The following is an 18,952-nucleotide window of genomic DNA, read 5'->3' on the forward strand; positions in this document are numbered from 1 at the left end:
ATTTCCAAGGAAATAATCCTCTTTTAGACAATATCTTAATTGACAAGCTTTAACCTTTTTCTTCTTTCTTTGTTTCCCTATTCAACTCTATTTCTTTTTATTTTTGGATTATTTCCGAGGCAAAAGAGTGTCAAACACTAGACTATGTATCAAAGCTATGGTAAGAACAATCCCATACAAGGCCATCTTTAAATTCAAATAAAAAATATGCCCATAAAGGTTAAAACCGTAAATAATCTAAAAGAGGATTCTATGCATCTCTAAAATCTTTGTTGTTTCATTGTACTTAAAATCCAAATAGTTTAAATTTTTAAGAAAACAGGTTATCCAATATGATATCAAAGTTTCATTTAATATCTCATTATATGTTCATTTTCTTAGTTTATTGAGACCATGATGTCTTCCCACGTTGTCTTTAAGTGGATTGGTACTTGACTCGAACTCAATTCAATATTTAAGTAGGCTTGGACAATTATTTTTAATATTTGGGTTTAAGTTTTTCAATTTAAATTCAATTTGGGTTGAGGTTGAGTTTATGTCGGAAAACCCAAGCCTCACTGAATTTGATTTAATATTTTTATAATATTTATAATGCATATTATCCCATATAATAATATTTATTATATATATTTTAAAAATATTAAATTATATTATATCATATTTAAAAAAAAAAATATTTATAGATGATTTTTGAATTATGCATGATTCTAACTTAAACAATCCAAGTTTAGAGAAATGGGGTTGAGTTGGACTTGGGTTAGAGGTTGAGTTAGGTTGAACTTAAGTTGATTGTTTCTTAATTCATATTGAACTTGAGTTAGCCATGACTCGACTAACCAACCCAAGTTGCAACCTAATCTCTAGGTCACAAGCCTTGAGGAGCTTTGGTTAATCGGAGGTCAGGTAAGTTTGTCTACATGTAAGTGGGTGTTAATCATATATACAGAGGTGGATCTAAACAGTGTTTAGAAGGGGCAAAAATCCCCCTGAAATTTTGATAAAATTATTAGGGTTAATGGGATTTGATCCCTTGAATTTTAATTGACCTAAAATTTTGAGAAAAGTAGCTATCTACCACTAAACTATGTAAGTAGTTTGATGTTGTTTTGCTCTCTAAAATAAGTTTCACATATTACCCACCTAAGCCTCTTTTCTGGCTTTGCTACCGACCATATAAGCTTTTTCGTAACAAAAACATCAAAAACTTCAAAAAAAAATTGGCTGCTTATATATATTAGTTCTTCAACTACAAGGCATTACATAAATATAAAAAGTTGCGGAAAGGAGACAATTTTCTTACACGGTAGGACTAATACAAGGCTATTGCACAAGCCAGTAAGGCTAAAGTAACAGACTTGTATGTAACAGAGGTGGGCATGGCGCCCTTGTCCTTGCGGAAAAAGAGGCCCTGATATAGGGGCAGGTTGATGAGAACATGAACCCCACATAGGATAATCTGCAATGCTAGTGACTCTAATGCTCTGTCTTGAACATCCACGACCACCCTCTGTACACTCCAGACAAAACAGAACAGATTGAGCATCGCAAGTGTTGCTAATATGGTAAACATTGGTGAGGGAGATCCAAACTCCATGACTTCCTGCTCATATCTTCGAGATACATCTTCATCAGACACCTTTGCAGTGATTACAAAACTCAACTCCACAAATCCTAGTAGCTTCAAGATTGTATCAAGGAAGGCAAAAAGGTATGAAGTTGTCCTTCTGTACACCCAAGCTCTTTGTTCATTCCACCAGCCTTGGATTGTGCCATCAGAACATAGAAACTCGCCTAAGCTGTATGAATACATGGCCACGACCACATAGGCGAAGGGTAGGATCCACAGGCTTGATATCTGAAAGGGAGATATAATGCATTGCTAAACAGTTCTAGCTTTTGAATTATTGTCTGCTTGAATATTAGTTTTGGTAGAACATTTTTTCAAACTCTTAAGTTTACTTGGGGGGCGTAAGGTACATTACCTCTGGAAATAAGGAGACACGGCCGAGGAGACAGAGGGGTGGAACAGTAACATAGTATAGTGTAGCCAAGCAGGTTGAAGCCCACAGTGAGTAGGGAGAGTATGAGAATTGTAGATTCAGAGGAATCTTCTTATGTCCATATACAAAGGGACAGTGCCTTGAGAGAAAGATCTGAAACTGGCCTTCAGACCACCTCTTATGTTGTACTAGTGACTGCAACAGTGTTGTTGGAACAACACCCAAGAAGCCATTCCTTTCTGGTCTACAATAGATGGATTTCCAACCTCTGCATTGTATCGACAATCCTGTAATAATGTCTTCCACCGCACAACCATACTTCAATCCCATCTGCAAATCAACATATATATAGAGAATCTTACATTAAGGAAAAGGAAAAAAGGAAAAAAAAACATACAAGCATGACATTCAGAGAGAGCAACCTCCTTTCCCCATTGAGTGTTCTCTTCATATGTACAACTTGCAAGCACCTTGCATGATTCTTCTAACACACTTGCACTTTCTCTGTTCTCTCTGTCATACTCTCTCTTCCATCCTCTCTCACATTCCTTGCTATATTTCATCCCACAGAGTGTTTCTCTCCTATGAAAGCACCCACTACCAACATAGCAAGGCCCCCCACAAGCATCCATGCCTGGAAACTCCACCTGTTTCATTAAGCATTCCAAAAAACTAATACAATTCATCAAAATGTACTCTCCTCTAGGCCATACAGTAATGAATGTATAGTTGTTTTTGATATTACTTACCGTTTCAATTACCCTCGTATCAGTACCATACAAGTCATTCCTGGTGAGATTGCTGTAGTTCTGTGGAAACTGTACATAAGCAATTTCATGGCCCTTCTCTTCATCCATGAAAAAGCATAGAGCATCTCTCACTATTTCGGAATTGTTTGAGTACATGTCACAGTCCACATTAAGAATAATAGAACCGTTGCTTATCTTTGATGAGACCCTTATCTGTGCATCCAAAAATGATTATCAGCCGCATTAAGAAGATATAGCAGACAGGTTTAAATTAAATTAAGTTAATTTTACCAGTGAATTCATAGCTCCAGCCTTAAAATTGTGATGATATTGGGGTCTCTTCTCACGTGCCAAGTATACCAGAGTTGGCAATGGTTGTCCTTCAACATCCACAGCCTTACCATCTCTCCCATCAATTAGTATCTGCTATTCCTTGTCAAATTAGTAAAACAACAATAAAAGAAGCTCACAAATATGGATGTTTGCTATTCTTTATGAAGATGAAATTAAGACAAGAAATACTTGAACAATGGACGGATGATTCTGCCGTGTTGCAGCATACTCCCACTCCAGAAATCCCTTGTGCTCCTTTCTTATTTCTTCTGAAATTCTGCCCAGTCTAGTGGTGGTTTCTATTCTATTCTCCATGTCTTCATATGCTTTCTATAATGAGAAAAGGAAAATAACTTTTTTATCAAACGCAGAAGAACTATTGAAGTCCTTGGGTTATAATAGAGAGTGGGAAGGGCCCACTTATTGGTGGATTCATTCTTAAATGGGAAACTATTCATATAATAAAATGACAACTGGCCTTGTGATTCCGAGGACTTTATTATTGTTAATATTCTTATTTTTAACATTAATTGCAGAGGTGAATCGGACACTGCGCTGTCATGGAAGACTTAGACTTATCTTCAGGCAAAAAATAACAATTTTCTCAAAGAAAAAAGGGAAAGTAAGACTACGCGCAAAGGGAGTTAGTACCTTGACAGAGAACCAGTCCAGAGGCATGGGAGGATTACAATCATTTGGTTGAGGAGTTGAGGAAAAATAAGCCGCAGGTGACCTTGGTTCTATCTTGAATTTCCTGCAGAATGGTAGCCAAAGCTCTGAGAAGCGAGAGGCCTCTAACAAAGCATAGAAGGTCAGGTCCGAGCCCCCATCATCAGAGAGATAGACACTTAGTTTGTGTGATGGGTAGTTATAAGCCATGACTGATAAAACAGTGTTGATGACCATGATGGGTGGCTCTATCGTTGGGTCCGCAGTGCACACAAATACGTCTACACCTGGCAAAACCTTCTCGTATCTGCACATATAGTTTCAAAATAGGCGATTAGCCAGTGACAAATAAGAGCCAAGAAAAGGGAGACAGAGAAAAGAAAGACCTCTGAGAGAGCCTGTCTTTGAAGGTGTAACGATAGATTGGGTTCCATCTAGAAAACTGAGAGACAAACCAGTAGAGGCTGAACCACAGCTCAGATAAGAACAACCCCATCCAAGCCCATCTTCTAAGCACTTGCCCATTTGCAGCTGGGAAGTGTATCGCCCTGTAGACACAGATAAAAATGATACCCACAAACACTGATGCTGCATAGCATCTGAAGAGGTTACGACCCTTAGCAACTTTTGTTTCAAATAGTGGAAAATTGCCTTCTTTGCCCATTTCTTCTTCTCTATCTGTCTGTCTCTCGCTTTCTCTCAGCAATCAATCACGGGGTCAGCTTACATAGAGATATAAGGTTGGGATTTATCATTGGAGGGATTTTTCTACTATTATAGTCGAAGCTTACACCGACTACCCAGCCCGCATCACTCATTAATTTAAATTGCATTTAACAATCCCATCAAACATCAACTACAAGTCTACAACTTCAACAATCTTCGACCTTTTGTCTCTTTTCCCTCTTTCCAAACAAAATAATAATAAAAAAGAAAAAAATACCTCACCGTTCTCCCTTCATGATTGATGGTATATTTTAAAGTCATCCCTTAAAAAGCTGTTTTTACAATGGCTGTATAGCTTTGTACCTTAACGGGACAATTGTGTTTTGATTCATTGGTTCAAAAGTTAAGTTTTACTCATAAAAATTAAATAATTGATAAAAATAATATAAATATGAAGATATCAATTTATCATTCAAAATTATTTTAAATATTTTTTATCATGATAAATTTTTTTATTTTAATTTTTTTAATAATCATTTTGAAATTTTATTATTTTTAAAAAACTAATTTAAAAAAAATATATTTTAAAAATATATCATTTAAAAAAAATAATTTTGACATATTTTTAGTTATTTTTTACATACATAATTTTAAAAATATATATTTTTCAAGGTGTTTGATTTTTAAATAATAATAATAATAATTTATTTTTAATGGTGTATTTTTTTCCAAATCATTAAATTAAATTAAGTTTTATTAAGGTTTACAAAATAAATAAAATTTAAATGAATGTTTTTCTATTTTTTTTTATAGTAGATCATTTTTGAAAAAGATAAAAGATTCATATAATTTTTTTCAATTTTCACATTTTCTTTACATTTTAGGTTTAAATGGTAAACTTACATATAGCAAAGCTTAATTTTTCAACCCAGGTCCAAAACATAATTTTTCCAACATAAATTATATACAGAGGATTCCTTGACGTGAAATAGCAGGCATTTGATGGCGACATTTGACAATTCCCTTTCCACAGCAGTGTTTCCGAAACGTTCATGATGGTGGTAGACGAGTGCTTGATGGAGGAAATTTGGAGGTTCCTGCCTTCCTGGTTGTGGAGCTCATTTCAGCATATGGGCTTGCACCGATTTCTAGATCAAGGTCTCATCTGACGGTCAAGTTCAAACACAGAAAAGAAAAGAACATAGAAGAGAGGTTTTGGGAGGGTTAGTCACCTCTTTTCCAATAAAAGATCTAAAGCCACCAATAAAAAAACCAAGCCACTTCATAATTTCGAGCATAAAAGATTGCCTTCTTACTTAAGATTTTGAAAATTGATGTTACGGTTTGGTTAAGAATATTTGAAGGAAAAAAAAAAGGTAAAAAATTAATTATAAAATGTTCTTCTTGATTGTAGATGAAAAAAAATAAATGATATACATAAATATCCTTTGTAACAAAATAATAAGTGATTTATTATTATTATTTTTTAAATGAATAATCAATTTTATAAATAAATATCTAATTTCCAATAAATCAAAAGTTCTGCAAAGCGTTACATGATATACATAGGGAGGTGTGGTGAAGAGACACTTGGCTTACTGATACAAAGCTATTGAGCAGGCCAATAGTGCTAAAGCAACCGATTTGTACGTGACAGAGTTTGGCATGGCGCCCTTGTCCTTGCGGAAGAAAAGACCTTGGTACACAGGCAGGTTGATGAGAACAACAACCCCACATAAGATACCCTGCAGTGCAAATGACTCCAAAGTTTTAATTTGAATACCCACAAACACCCTCTTTACACAACAAACAAAACTGAACAGATTGAGCATTGCAAGTGTGGCTATAATGGTAAACATTGGTGAAGGAGAGCCAAACTCCATAACTTCTTGCTCGTATCTTCGGGACACATCTTCATCAGACACCTTTGCAGTGACTGCAAAAGTGGTCTCAGCAAACCCTAGTAGCTTCAAGATTGTATCAAGGAGGGCAAAGAAGTAGGAAGTTGTCCTTCTCAACGCCCATATCCTCTGTTCATTCCACCAACCTTGGATTGTGCCACCAAACCAAAGAAACTCGCCTAAGCTGTATGCATACTTGGCAATGATGACATAGGCAAAGGGCAGTGCCCACAGGCTTGATATCTGAAAGGGGTATAATTCTTAATAGTAATGATGAGTTTGGGATTAATTTGCTTTAGTAATGTTAAGTTCATACCTCTGGAAACAAGGAGATGCCTCCAAGGAGACAGAGGGATGGGACAGCGACATAGTATAGTGTAGGCAAGCAGTTTGGAGCCCAGAGCAGGTAGGGACAATATGAGAATTGAAGCTCGAGAGGAATCCTTTTATGCCCATATAGGAGGGGGCAGTACCTTGAGAGAAAGATCTGGAAGTTGCCTTCAGACCATCTCTTGTGTTGTATTAATGACTGCAATAGTGTTGTAGGGGCAACACCTACAAAGCCTTTCCTTTCTGGGCTGAAACTGATGGATTTCCAACCTCTGCATTGTATTGATAATCCTGTAATTATATCTTCAACTGAACAACCATACTTCAAACCCATCTGCAAGTCAACATAAGCATGAAGTTTCTTACTCGAAGAAAGAAAAAGGAAAAAATAAAACGATGGCATTGATGAGACAGATAGAGGAACCTCTTTTCCCCATTGGGTGTTCTCTTCATAGCTACAACTTGCAAGGACCTTGCACGATGCTTCTAATACACTTGCACTTTCTCTTGCCGTTCTGTCGGTCTCTCTCTTCCATTCTCTCTCACATTCCTCGCTATATTTCATTCCACACAGTGCCTTTCTCCTGTGAAAGCACCCACTACCGATATAGCAAGGCCCTCCATTAGCATCAAGTCCTGGAAGGTCCACCTTTTTCACCAATTTGTCATCCGACAATAAAATTCATTAGGAATCCTTGATCTCTCTAGCCAAAATAGTAATGAATACATAGTTCTTTTCCAATTTTGCCTACCTCATTAAGCACCCTAAAGCAGGTGCCATATAAGTCATTCGTAGTGAGATTATTATAGCTCGGTGGAAACTGGACATAAGCAATTTCATGGCCCTTCTGTTCATCCATGAAAAAGCACAAAGCATCTCTCACCGATTCTGAATTGTTGGAGTACATGTCACAGTCCACATTAAGAATGATCGAACCGTTGCTTATCTTTGATGACACCCTTATCTGTTCACCCAAATCATAATCACCCGTATAAAAAATGATGCAATAGGCCGAGGTGCATTGGAGGAAAGCTCAACTGATTTTATGGATTTAGGATTCATGTGTGTAGAGGCTAGAGCAAAGTTTTACCAGTGAATTCATAGCTCCAGCTTTAAAATTGTGGTGGTATTGGGGTCTCTTCTCCCGGGACAAGTATACTAGAGTTGGCAAGGATTGGCCTTCAACATCCACAGCCTTGTCCTCTCTCCCATCAATTAGTATCTGTTATTCTATATTATATTAGTGAAATATGAAGCTCACAAATATAAATGTTTTGATTTTCAAGCACCTGAACAATGGACTGATGATTATACTGTGTAGAGACATGGTTCCACTCTTGAAATCCTTTGTGCTCCTTTCTTATTTCTTCTGAAACCCTGCCCAGTCTAGTGGTGGTTTCAATTCTATTCTTCATGTCTTCATACGATTTCTACAATGAGAAAACAGAGTAAGTGTTACACTGGAGCCAGAAAACCGATAAAAGGCCCTAGTTATAATGGTTAAAGATGAAAAATTCGAGCACTGTGAGTGTAAAACTTACTGCCAAAGCTACAAAGCCTAATGAAAAATAATTTGGTTAAAATTCGTTCATGATAGTAGTAATAGTGACAGACTTAATAGAATGCATTTTAAGATCAGAATCCGAGTATAATCCTAAAAAAAAGGTTCAAACCTAATCTGTGTTGTCTTTGAATTCCAACATGACTGTTCATTATTTGTAATATAATTTAGGAAGGAAAAATATCTGGAAGAATATGGGAAGCAATGATCTAAGCATGGTGGGACCAGTATATGGAAGAGGGCTGAGGATGTGATCTCTTTACAGTCTGTAGCAGAAAACAAATTCAATGACAGGACAGCTTTCTTCTTCTTGCTTCTTTCTTGGGTAATTTGAAGCGAACAATTTGTGTACATTGCATCTGAGTCTTATTCCAACTTCATTCAATTTTTTTTTATAACAAATACTAGAAAGGTGGACCACCAACTCAGGGCAGCCATGGAAGGATATCCTTAGTGCAAAATTTAAAAACTAAAAAAATTGAAAGAGAAAAGAATGGCAAGGAAGAAGAACCATTATTGGGGAGGTTGAATGAACTCAGGGCAGCCACGGAAATAGTGCAAATATGTTAAAAATAAATGTTCAAACGGAAATTAATCTTAAACTAAAATTCATAGAATCCAAAGAAAAAGAAACAGAGAAAGTTATACCTTGATGGAGAACCGCTCTTGAGCCATGAGAGGATTACTATCATGGGGTTTGGGATTTGTGGAAAAATAAGCAGCAGGTGACCTTGGTTCTATACTGAACTTCCTGCAAAATGGTAGCCAATGTTTTGAGAAGCGAGAGGCCTCTAACAAGGCATAGAAGGTCAGGTCTGAGCCTCCATCATCAGAGAGATAGACGCATAGTTTTTGTGATGGATAATTATAAGCCATGACTGATAAAACGGTGTTGATGACCATGATGGGTGGCTCTATTCTTGGTTTTGCAGTGCACACAAATATGTCTATGTATGGAAAAGCGTTCTCATATCTGCAATTAAGTTTCACAATAGGCAATTAGCAAGTGAAGATGGAGGCAAGAAAAGGAAGAGGAGGAGAGAAAAGATCACCTCTGAGAGAGCCTGTCTTTGAAGGTGTAGCGATAGATGGGGTTCCATCTAACGAATTGAGTGATGAACCAGTACAAACTGAACCACAATTCAGCTAAAGATAAACCCATCCAAGCCCATCTTTTCAGTAGTTGTCCACCTGCAGCTGGGAAGTGAACCACCCTATAAACACAGATAAAAGTGATGCCCACCAAAACAGATGCTGCATAGCATTTGAATAGTATACGACCCCTAGCAGCTTTTGTTTCAAAGAGAGGAAGATAGCCATCTTTGCCCATTGCTTCTGTCTTTCTCTCACCACCATGTGATCAGCTTATATAAATAGTTTGGTTTGCATTTTTCATTTTATTGTTGTTATGGTCAAAACTTTACTTTGCCGCTTTAAATAGCATCAAAGAAAGGAGTAAAAACAAATTATCCCATCTAAGCCCACCCATCTCTAAATTGCTTTCCTCTTGTAAATGACCCGAGCACAAATAGAACAAGTACCCACAAAGATTGAAACTGGATAAACAGTGAAACAAGATTTGACCCTTTTCAGCCCTTGTTTCAAACAGAGGAAGAGAAGCATCTCTCTAGCTCTCATACTCTTACTCTCCCTCTGCTGTCTCATGCATTACCTTATATAACCTGCCTACTGTTTCCTTTAAATTCAAGAATGTATCTAACAAAGAGAGAAGGGATATTCAAGGTTTAAGCATCCTCTGCATGCACAAACAGAGTTCATGTGCTCATTCTTTTTTCCTTAAAAAATTGCAATTTCTGGACTCTCTGGTGACACCCTGATGAACAGGGGTTTAAGCAAGAGGCTTGTAACAAATTAAAAATGGTATATGATTAATATCTAAGCCTTTATACCTGGAAAAACATATACTATCCATTATTGAAAGTTGAAACTGCATCAGTTATACATATATAACAGTTCTTGAGAGCATTATATAATACATATAAAGTTGTGGCAAAGAGACTTTGCTTACTGATACAGTAAACTAATACAAGGCTATTGAACAGGCCAACAGCGCTAAAGAAACTGATTTGTATGTGACTGATGTTGGCATGGTGCCCTTGTCCTTGCGGAAAAAGAGCCCTTGGTATACAGGCAGGTTGATGAGAACAAGAACCCCACATAAGATAATCTGCAGAGCTAGTGACTCCAAAGGTTTAATTTGAATATCCACAACCACCCTCTTTATACCACAAACAAAACTGAACAGATTGAGCAATGCAAGTGTAGCTAAAATGGTAAACATTGGTGAAGGAGAACCAAACTCCATGATTTCTTGCTCGTATCTTTGAGACACATCTTCATCACACACCTTTGCAGTGACAGCAAAAGTGGTCTCAGCAAAGCCTAGTATCCTCAAGATTGTATCAAGGAAGGCAAAGAAGTAGGAAGTTGTCCTTCTGAACATCCATATTCTTTGATCATTCCACCAACCTTGGATTGTGCCGCCATACCAATGAAACTCACCTAAGCTGTATGCATGCTTGGCGATAATGACATAGGCAAAGGGAAGGACCCACAGGCTCCATATCTGAACAAGTAACATAATTCATTGCTGGGAACCAAATAGCATTTCAATTGTTTGGATACAGCAAAGTGTCATGCCAGGACTTCTCTTTTCTAAAATGGACGAAGAAATGCACATAGTTCTTTTCGAAGTATTTAGGAAAATCTATCATGTTCAGACACTAAATTTATTGAGAAATTTTGCTGGCTAGCGATCATACATCATGGAACAATGTTGCCTGTGCTTGACAGTAAGTATTTTGCAGTTTTGTACTACTCAGAAGTTTTTAAGTTTGGAAGTATCTGTTTCAATGATGTAATTTTCATACCTCTGGAAACAAGGAGATGCCTCCAAGGAGACAAAGGGATGGGACAGCAGCATAGCATAGCGTAGCCAAGGAGTACGCAGCCCACAGATTATAGATAGAGTATGCGAGTTGAAGTTTCAGAGGAACCTTTTTGTGTCCATATATAAGTGGACAGTGTCTCGAGAGAAAGATCTGAAGGTGGCCTTCAGACCATCTCTTATGTTGTACTAGTGACTGCAACAGTGTTGTGGGCGCAACACCCAAGAAGCCCTTCCTTTCTGGATTGAAATAGACGGATTTCCAACCTCTACATTGTATTGAGAATCCTGTGATAATGTCTTCCACTGCACAATCATACTTAAGGCCCATCTGCAATTCAACATAAAGATTAAGTTTTTTAGCTTAAGAAATAGGAAAAAGCTTTACAGGCAGGAAATTCATGAGACAGAGAGACAGAAGAACCTCCTTTCCCCATTGACTGTTCTCTTCGTAGGTACAACTTGCAAGGACCTTACATGATTCTTCTAATACACTAGCACTTTCTCTTCCTCTTCTGTCATTCTCTCTCTTCCATTCTCTCTCACATTCCTTGCCATATTTCATTCCACACAGTGCCACTCTCCTATGAAAGCACCCGGTACCAATATAGAAAGGTCCTCCATTAGAATCAAGGCCTGGAAGTTCCACCTTTTTCACCAGTCATGCCAAAAGCCAACAATAAAATCATTAGGAAGTCATTGCTAATGCCTACCTCCTCTAGGCCAAGCAGTAAGGAATAAATAATTCTTTCCAATCTTGCCTACCTGAATAATCACCCTAAAGCAGGTGCCATATAAGTCATTCCTAGTAAGATTATCGTAGCACTGTGGAAACTGGACATAAGCAATTTCATGGCCCTTCTCTTCATCCATGAAAAAACACAGAGCATCTCTCACTGATTCTGAATTGTTGGAGTACATGTCACAGTCCACATTAAGAATAATCGAGCCATTGCTTATCTTTGATGACACCCTTATCTGTTCAACAAAATCAGAGTCACCTACATTAAGATAATTGGCAGTGGTTCACTGTAGGAAAGCTGAAGTCATTTAAGCTTACGAGTGCATTCATGGCTCCAGCTTTAAAATTGTGATGGTATTGGGGTCTCTTCTCACGGGACAAGTATACTAGAGTTGGCAAAGGTTGTCCTTCAGAGTCCACAGCCTTGGGGTCTCTCCCATCAATCACTATCTGTTACTTTATATAATATTAGTAAAAGATGAATCAAAGATAAATATGGAGAAAAACCAAGAAGAGATGTATTGATTTTCAAGAAGAAATCTCTTGGAATAGGAAAAAAATACACAAATTAGTAGAATAACTACTTGAACAATGGACTGATGGTCATGCCGTGTTGAAGCACTGTTCCACTCCAGAAATCCCTTGTGCTCCTTTCTTATTTCTTCTGAAATTCTCCCCAGTCTAGTGGTGGTTTCGATTCTATTCTTCATGTCTTCATACAATTCCTATAATGAGAAAAGGAATAGAACTTCTAAATCGTATGTAGAAAAACTCTAAAAAGATTTGCCTAGTATGGGAGTTACACATACTCATTACAACATGGAAAGAGAGAAAAATTCAAGTACCATACCACATGCCATTACAGTCTGATGAACATTTTCTTTGTTCTCCTAAGAGTTTAAGTTCCTAGGATTTGGACTTTTTTTTTTTTAATTTTTAATTTTTAATTTTTATTTATTTGTGGGCATACATGTGGGCTCAACAAATCAGGAAAATAAATATGTATTGAGGTTTGAATACATGATCTCCCACCCAGCCTGCTTTATCAATTTTACTAAAAACTTAACTTTGCAGGATTTGCACCCATAATATATATTATACTCTTCCACACTCATCATTATTTATGATCTCTAAATTGTTTGCAGGATTTGGATCTATAATATATGTTATACTCTTCCACTCTTCATCAATTATGATCTATAAATTGCTTGTACGATTTGGACCCATAATATGTCTTGTACTCTATCATATTCCTCAATTCTAATCCCTCATAGAATTTATTTGAGTGGTCATAATGCAAGTCAAATCTTAAGAGAAAGGAAGGAATTTCATCTTCGTCACAGTTTTAAAACGTGTCTACTTGGTTAAGAGAAACCTCTACATATATAGTATTAGGAACATTTTCCCCTATCCGATGTGAGACATTACAAACGCCCTTCCATGTAGATACAATGTCCTCGTTGTGTCCTATGGGATTGTGGGGCCAAACAAACAAACACTCCTTACGGGGCCAAACAAACCCCCACACCGGGGTTGGGGATCGGCTCTGATACCATTTGTAACAATCTGTTCCCAATCGTGTAGATATTATCCGCTTTGGACCCAAAGAGGCCATCATGACTTTAAAACGCGTCTACTTGGTTTAAAGGAGCCTCTACATATATAGCGCCAGAAACATTCTCCCCTATCTGATGTGGGACATCACACTTGCCTTTTGCAAAGTCCTTAAACCATATTTTACACTGCTTTTAAAAAACACTTAATTTTACTTTAAAAAATATTTTTGAGAAAAAAATATGGTCGCTTCATAAAATTTAAAAAACATTTCTAAAAAATTAAAAAATCTTAGCATTCTATATATGATCCTCCCATAAAAAAAAAAAAAAAAAAAAAAAAAAAAAAAAAAAAAAAATCTTCTTCTAAAGAACACTACCGAGCACACACTCATTCATTCATTATCTTCCCTGCAAAACTTTCCGGAAAAGATGCAACAATTTTGAAGTGGGTCAGACTGATGATGCACAGCGGTCGACATTAATGTTGGGGATCTTTCGTATCTTAAATAGTTACTCATTAAAAGGACAGCATCCTTCTTACTGTCTGAGGCTCTCTTCCAGCTTCGATTATTTCCTTTAACAATTGGGTCTTTGGAATGAAGTCAGAGCAGCCTTGGAAGTAGTTGCAGCTTGCAAATATATGTTGACAATTGATCTTAAACCAAAATTCATAGAATCCAAGGAGAAAAAAACAGAGAAAGTTGTACCTTGATGGACAACCACTCCTGAGCCATGAGAGGATTGCTATCAGGGGGTTCAGAAGTTGTGGAAAAATAAGCAGCAGGTGATCTTGGTTCTATACTGAACTTCCTACAAAATGGTAGCCAATGTTTTGAGAAGCGAGAGGCCTCCAACAAAGCATAGAAGGTCAGGTCTGAGCCTCCATCATCAGAGAGATAGACGCTTAGGTTCTGTGATGGGTAATTGTAAGCCATGACTGATAAAACAGTGTTGATGACCATGATGGGTGGCTCTATTCTTGGATCTGCAGTGCACACAAATATGTCTATGCCCGGCAAAACCTCCTCATATCTGCAATGAAATTTCAGAACGAGCCATTAGCAGGTGAAGATAGGAGCAAGAAGAGGGAGAGAGATTGAAAAAACCTCTGAGAGAGCCTGTCTTTGAAGGTGTAACGATAGATGGGGCTCCATCTAACAAGCTGAGTGAGAAACCAGTAGAAACTGAACAACAACTCAGATGGAAACAATCCCATCCAAGCCCATCTTCTTAGCAATTGTGCGCCTGCAGGTGGGAAGTGAACCACCCTGTAAACCCAGATAAAAATAATACCCACAAACACTGATGCTGCATAACATCTGTATAGGATACGACCCTTTGCAACCTTGGTTTCAAAGAGAGGAAGATAGCCATCTCTGCCCATTTCTACACTGCCTCTCTCTCCATTCATTTCCATGACCTTATAGAGTCACATGACTTTTTTTTTTTTTTTCAGTGGATTATTGGAAGGACACCATTGGTGGAGCCCTTTTTTCGAAATTTACAGTCCTTGTATGCTATACTTTGTCACCATGTGAGTGGGTAACATTGGGTGGGCAGGCCAAAGGATGGTTTTATTTTTTAAATATTTTGAACACATTTAAAAATCAAAGAATTTTGATCTATGGAAATTAATGACTAGTTGGTGTTAGTCTTTGAACGAAAGAGTACTTTGCAGTATCATATTAAATTCGTTTGTCTAATATCATTTCAAATCATGTAAGGTCACATGGCGACTAAGTTGTTATTAAAAAATGCTTTCACGTATATGAAAAATATGACTACTCCAACGCAAAAACAATATAAAAAAGATTAGGGTGAAGAATGTGATTAAGTTAATAAAATATATATATATGATTAAAGATATAATGTACTAAAGCAGTAAGAATGTTGTCATATTCCTAGTAAGGACAAGTTGGTCTTGAAATTTTGTCTCAAAAAATCTCCTGTCACCTTCAAAACGTAAGAGAAGGTCTCACAATCTCTTTCAAAGTTATAAATGACTTTTTTAAAACACAACTAATATAGATCAAGATAAGAATAAATGTCTCTTTCACAATGCTTTTGGAAAGTATTTTTAATATAAAATTAAAAAAATTTTTTTTTTTTTTTAAAATTGAATATTTGGTAAATTTTTAAAAATCATTTGAAATATTTTTTAAAGAAATATATGATAGATGGTTCTTTTAAAAAAAATATTTTTTAATGAAATTTAAAAAAATATTTTTAAGAAGTTGAAAATTTTCTTATAGTGTTTTTTGAAGAAGTATTTGATAGAAATGGAAATATAGAGAAATAGTAATATAGTATGATGTAATAAGATGTAAAAAAAAGAGTAAAGTAATTGGACAATGTAAACATATTCAAAAGTGAGATTTTGTGGAAAAATATTAGTTTGCAATAGAAAATAAGGGCAAAAATAATGATGTTGAATGTGTAATGTACAGTGAATAAGGAATGATAGATAAATAGAATTTGTGAAAAAAAAGAAAAAAATTAAGGATGTGTGGTTGGACAAGGAATTGATGTTTTGATGTTGTATGGTAAAGGAGGAAAACAAAATTTAAATATAGAATTAGTTATTATAAGGATTAATTAATAATAAGGGATATAACTTTTTTATTTTTTATTTTATTTTATGGTACATCATAATGTCATATTTGTATTAATGAGATTTATTTTATTTTATTTTATTTGTAATTTATAATTTAATCAATTTATGCTATAATATTTAGTCCTAGTGAACATGACTTACATTGTTAATTTTTGTTACTTAGCAAGTTGTAGAAGAATTGAAAAAGGTGAACGGAGAGTGGTCATTAACCTAATGATATCATTTGATTGACTTAATTCTCTTTTGATTTGAAAACATGTTTATCAAAATCCCATTAGTTTATGCAAATTTGTTTATATTTTGTAAGCTGAAATTTCCATGACATTTTATGTTCTTTTTTTTCTTTGTTTTTACCAAAAAGCTCATCATCTCTACTTTTGAAATGCCCCTTTTGACTGCGTTTTGGTCCCTTGAATGTGGATAATAAGTCACATCATGAGTAGGAAGGCATCTCATTAGTTTGTCATTAGCAACTTTGTGAGTAGGAAGGAATCTCATTAGTTTATCGTTTGCTTAGTCTTAGAATTAGGGATGATAATAGGATGAGTTTTTTTAGTACCCGTTCCGCACATAATGGGGTGAGGTTTAATTTTAATAAACGAATTTGGGACGAGTTTGAGAATTTTTTTTTTTAAAACTCGCAACAGGTTCAGGTATTGCCTCGTATCGCCCAATTATATATAAAATTAATTTAATTTAAAATTTAAAATTAATTTAATTTAATTTTTATTTTACTATTTTTAATATATAAATAATAATTCTTGGGGAGAACTTTAATAGGGTTAAATACTAAAACTGCCCTTCAACTAAAACTTTTAAAATTCAAAGTATTTAAAGTACTTCACTTGATTTGTCAGGATATTTATGGTGCATAGGTTCCACATTTATTGTAATTATTGATATTCAAATTTTAAATCAAAATTTTGGTTTAACCCTTACAATTATATATAATTTTTTATTTAAATTTACCATTTAAAACAAAAATATTTTCAAAATTGTTCTTTATTTTTACATTTTTTTATTTTTATTCTTTTTTTAATTTTATTAAGAAAAAAGATAAGTTTTATAATTATATAGTAAAAATGATGATTTTTTCATATATATATATATATATATATATATATATATATATATATATATAGATTAATTTTAAATTGATAAATTATGTTTTTGTATTAAATTCAAAGAAGATAAAATGTTTAATTTTTCATTCATATTATTTAAAAATAATAAGAAAATGATGGAGAATGTTTAATCATTTTTTATTTTTATAATAAAATAATTTAAAAAAATTTATAGTGTTTTTTTTTCCTCAATGCATCAAGTGGATGATGTTAATATATTTGATATGTTGAATATTAATAAGGTATAAAAAGTGATTTTAAAGATTATTACTTTTTTTTATAAAATACAGGTACAACAAAAATATGTTATAATTACAATATAAATACACTTACATTACAATAAACCTAATTAGGAAATTTTTGAAATTTTTTATAAAAATGATAATTTTGTATGATCATACCATATTTCACAAAATACTTATATCATAAATAATTTCTAAAACCAAATGAAATACTAATTTGAATTCACTCGTAGTTTTATTTTTTAATAAACAAAAATTATTAAATAATTTTAATGCACTATATGAATGTTGTTAATATATTGATACGATGTGTTAATACCAATAGGGTATGAATAAATATTTTTAGAATTATTATTTTTGTAATGAAATATAGTTAGGACATAAATGCATTATATTTATAATATAAATGCACTATCATTACAATATATTACAACATAATTTAATTTATTTTTGTTTAATTTTTTCACATGTTATATTACCCAATGTATAATTGTGAGTTATTATATTTAATAGGTGTGTGTTAGTCAATTGAATATTTATATATTATTCAATTGACAAGTGCTTGTAAAAAATAATTATTCATTCTATTATGGTAACAAAGTTTTTAATTATATGTTCTATTAATAAAACGATATAATAATATTAGGATATGGTTTTTCTTTATGAGATATTGAAAATTATTTTTTTTTACAAGATTCTTTAAAAAATCTCAATTTTTTTTGAAAAAAAAGAAGAAAAAATAACAAATTTTAAACAATCACTTGATTGTTTAAAAATGAACAACAATTTTTTCGGGTATGAGAAATGTACTGTATTTATCATCATGTATGAGCCTCATATCATATAATCTCAAATTTATTTATAAATAATATAGAAAACATATTCAAGGATAAAACTCTCTTCTAACAATCTTTAAGATGAGTGGGCCTTTCTAGTAATTATTCTTTCTAACCTACCTGTAGACCCCTCAGCTAGGGGCATTGTTTTTATTTTTATTCATTTTTTTTTCTTCTTCTTTTCGGCTTTTTTTATCCACCCGAGGCCGGCTGGAAGTGAAAGGAGGGAGAAGGAGCTATCCTTAGGCGGCTGTAGGGAGCAGGGAACAGGAGAGCAGGTGTTAGATTTCCGGATCTGAGGAAAAAGAAAAGAAAGGGTGAGGGAGAGAGAGGCAAGGGGGGGAGCGTCTTCTGTAGAGAGAGTGTGCTTTTCAGAGGGTGTTTTTTTGCTGCTGGTTGGCCGGAGATATTTTTGAAGGAGAGTTTCCAGGCTGGTGACAAGGAGAGGCTGCCAGGAGAGGAAAAAGAGGTTTTTTTCTCTGCAGTGGACTTGAAGCTAGGGGGAGAGCTCGGAGGGGAGGAGTTTTTGGAGGGGATTCGCAGTAGAGCTGAAGGAAAAGAAGAGAACAGAGGATGAGAACAGTGCCAGGTGAGATTGAGGTAAGTGACATGTTCATCTGGATTCATATTGTTTTTTTTTTCTCTTTCGAGTTTTTGGATTGCTCTGCATTGCTCGTCTTGTTGATTTTTGAATTTTTTTTTTTTTCATTTCGTTTCCAT

General features: G+C 34.8%; 3 protein-coding genes across 4 annotated transcripts; all 3 read right to left on the reverse strand.

The window, feature by feature from the left end:
- Positions 1–1,205: 1,205 nt before the first annotated feature.
- Positions 1,206–4,551, reverse strand: LOC100250126 (cellulose synthase-like protein E6). The gene is made up of 8 exons (XM_002269692.5): positions 4,138–4,551; positions 3,734–4,058; positions 3,272–3,412; positions 3,041–3,172; positions 2,750–2,962; positions 2,423–2,647; positions 1,983–2,330; positions 1,206–1,855 (listed from the first exon to the last, which is right to left on the reverse strand). The coding sequence occupies exons 1-8, from the start codon at positions 4,413–4,415 to the stop codon at positions 1,310–1,312; spliced, it is 2,208 nt and encodes a 735-aa protein (XP_002269728.3). The 5' UTR covers positions 4,416–4,551; the 3' UTR covers positions 1,206–1,309.
- A 1,372-nt stretch (positions 4,552–5,923) lies between these two features.
- Positions 5,924–10,038, reverse strand: LOC100255292 (cellulose synthase-like protein E6). Of its 2 annotated transcripts, XM_059740243.1 has the most exons (8): positions 9,263–10,038; positions 8,859–9,183; positions 7,939–8,079; positions 7,740–7,871; positions 7,401–7,613; positions 7,073–7,297; positions 6,635–6,982; positions 5,924–6,561 (listed from the first exon to the last, which is right to left on the reverse strand). In XM_059740243.1, exons 1-8 carry the CDS (start codon positions 9,538–9,540, stop codon positions 6,013–6,015), a joined length of 2,211 nt encoding a protein of 736 aa, XP_059596226.1. In that variant the 5' UTR covers positions 9,541–10,038; the 3' UTR covers positions 5,924–6,012. The 2 variants fall into 2 exon arrangements, with proteins under 2 accessions (XP_059596226.1, XP_059596225.1); XM_059740242.1 differs by having other exon boundaries at positions 6,635–7,297.
- Positions 10,039–10,121: 83 nt separating this feature from the next.
- LOC100852513 (cellulose synthase-like protein E6) lies at positions 10,122–14,892 on the reverse strand. Its single transcript, XM_003635280.4, has 8 exons — positions 14,523–14,892; positions 14,124–14,448; positions 12,445–12,585; positions 12,179–12,310; positions 11,884–12,096; positions 11,543–11,767; positions 11,102–11,449; positions 10,122–10,797 (listed from the first exon to the last, which is right to left on the reverse strand). Exons 1-8 carry the CDS (start codon positions 14,831–14,833, stop codon positions 10,252–10,254), a joined length of 2,241 nt encoding a protein of 746 aa, XP_003635328.2. The 5' UTR covers positions 14,834–14,892; the 3' UTR covers positions 10,122–10,251.
- Positions 14,893–18,952: the final 4,060 nt, after the last annotated feature.

Source organism: Vitis vinifera, chromosome 10 (assembly GCF_030704535.1).
Source record: "Vitis vinifera cultivar Pinot Noir 40024 chromosome 10, ASM3070453v1".
NCBI lineage: Eukaryota > Viridiplantae > Streptophyta > Magnoliopsida > Vitales > Vitaceae > Vitis > Vitis vinifera.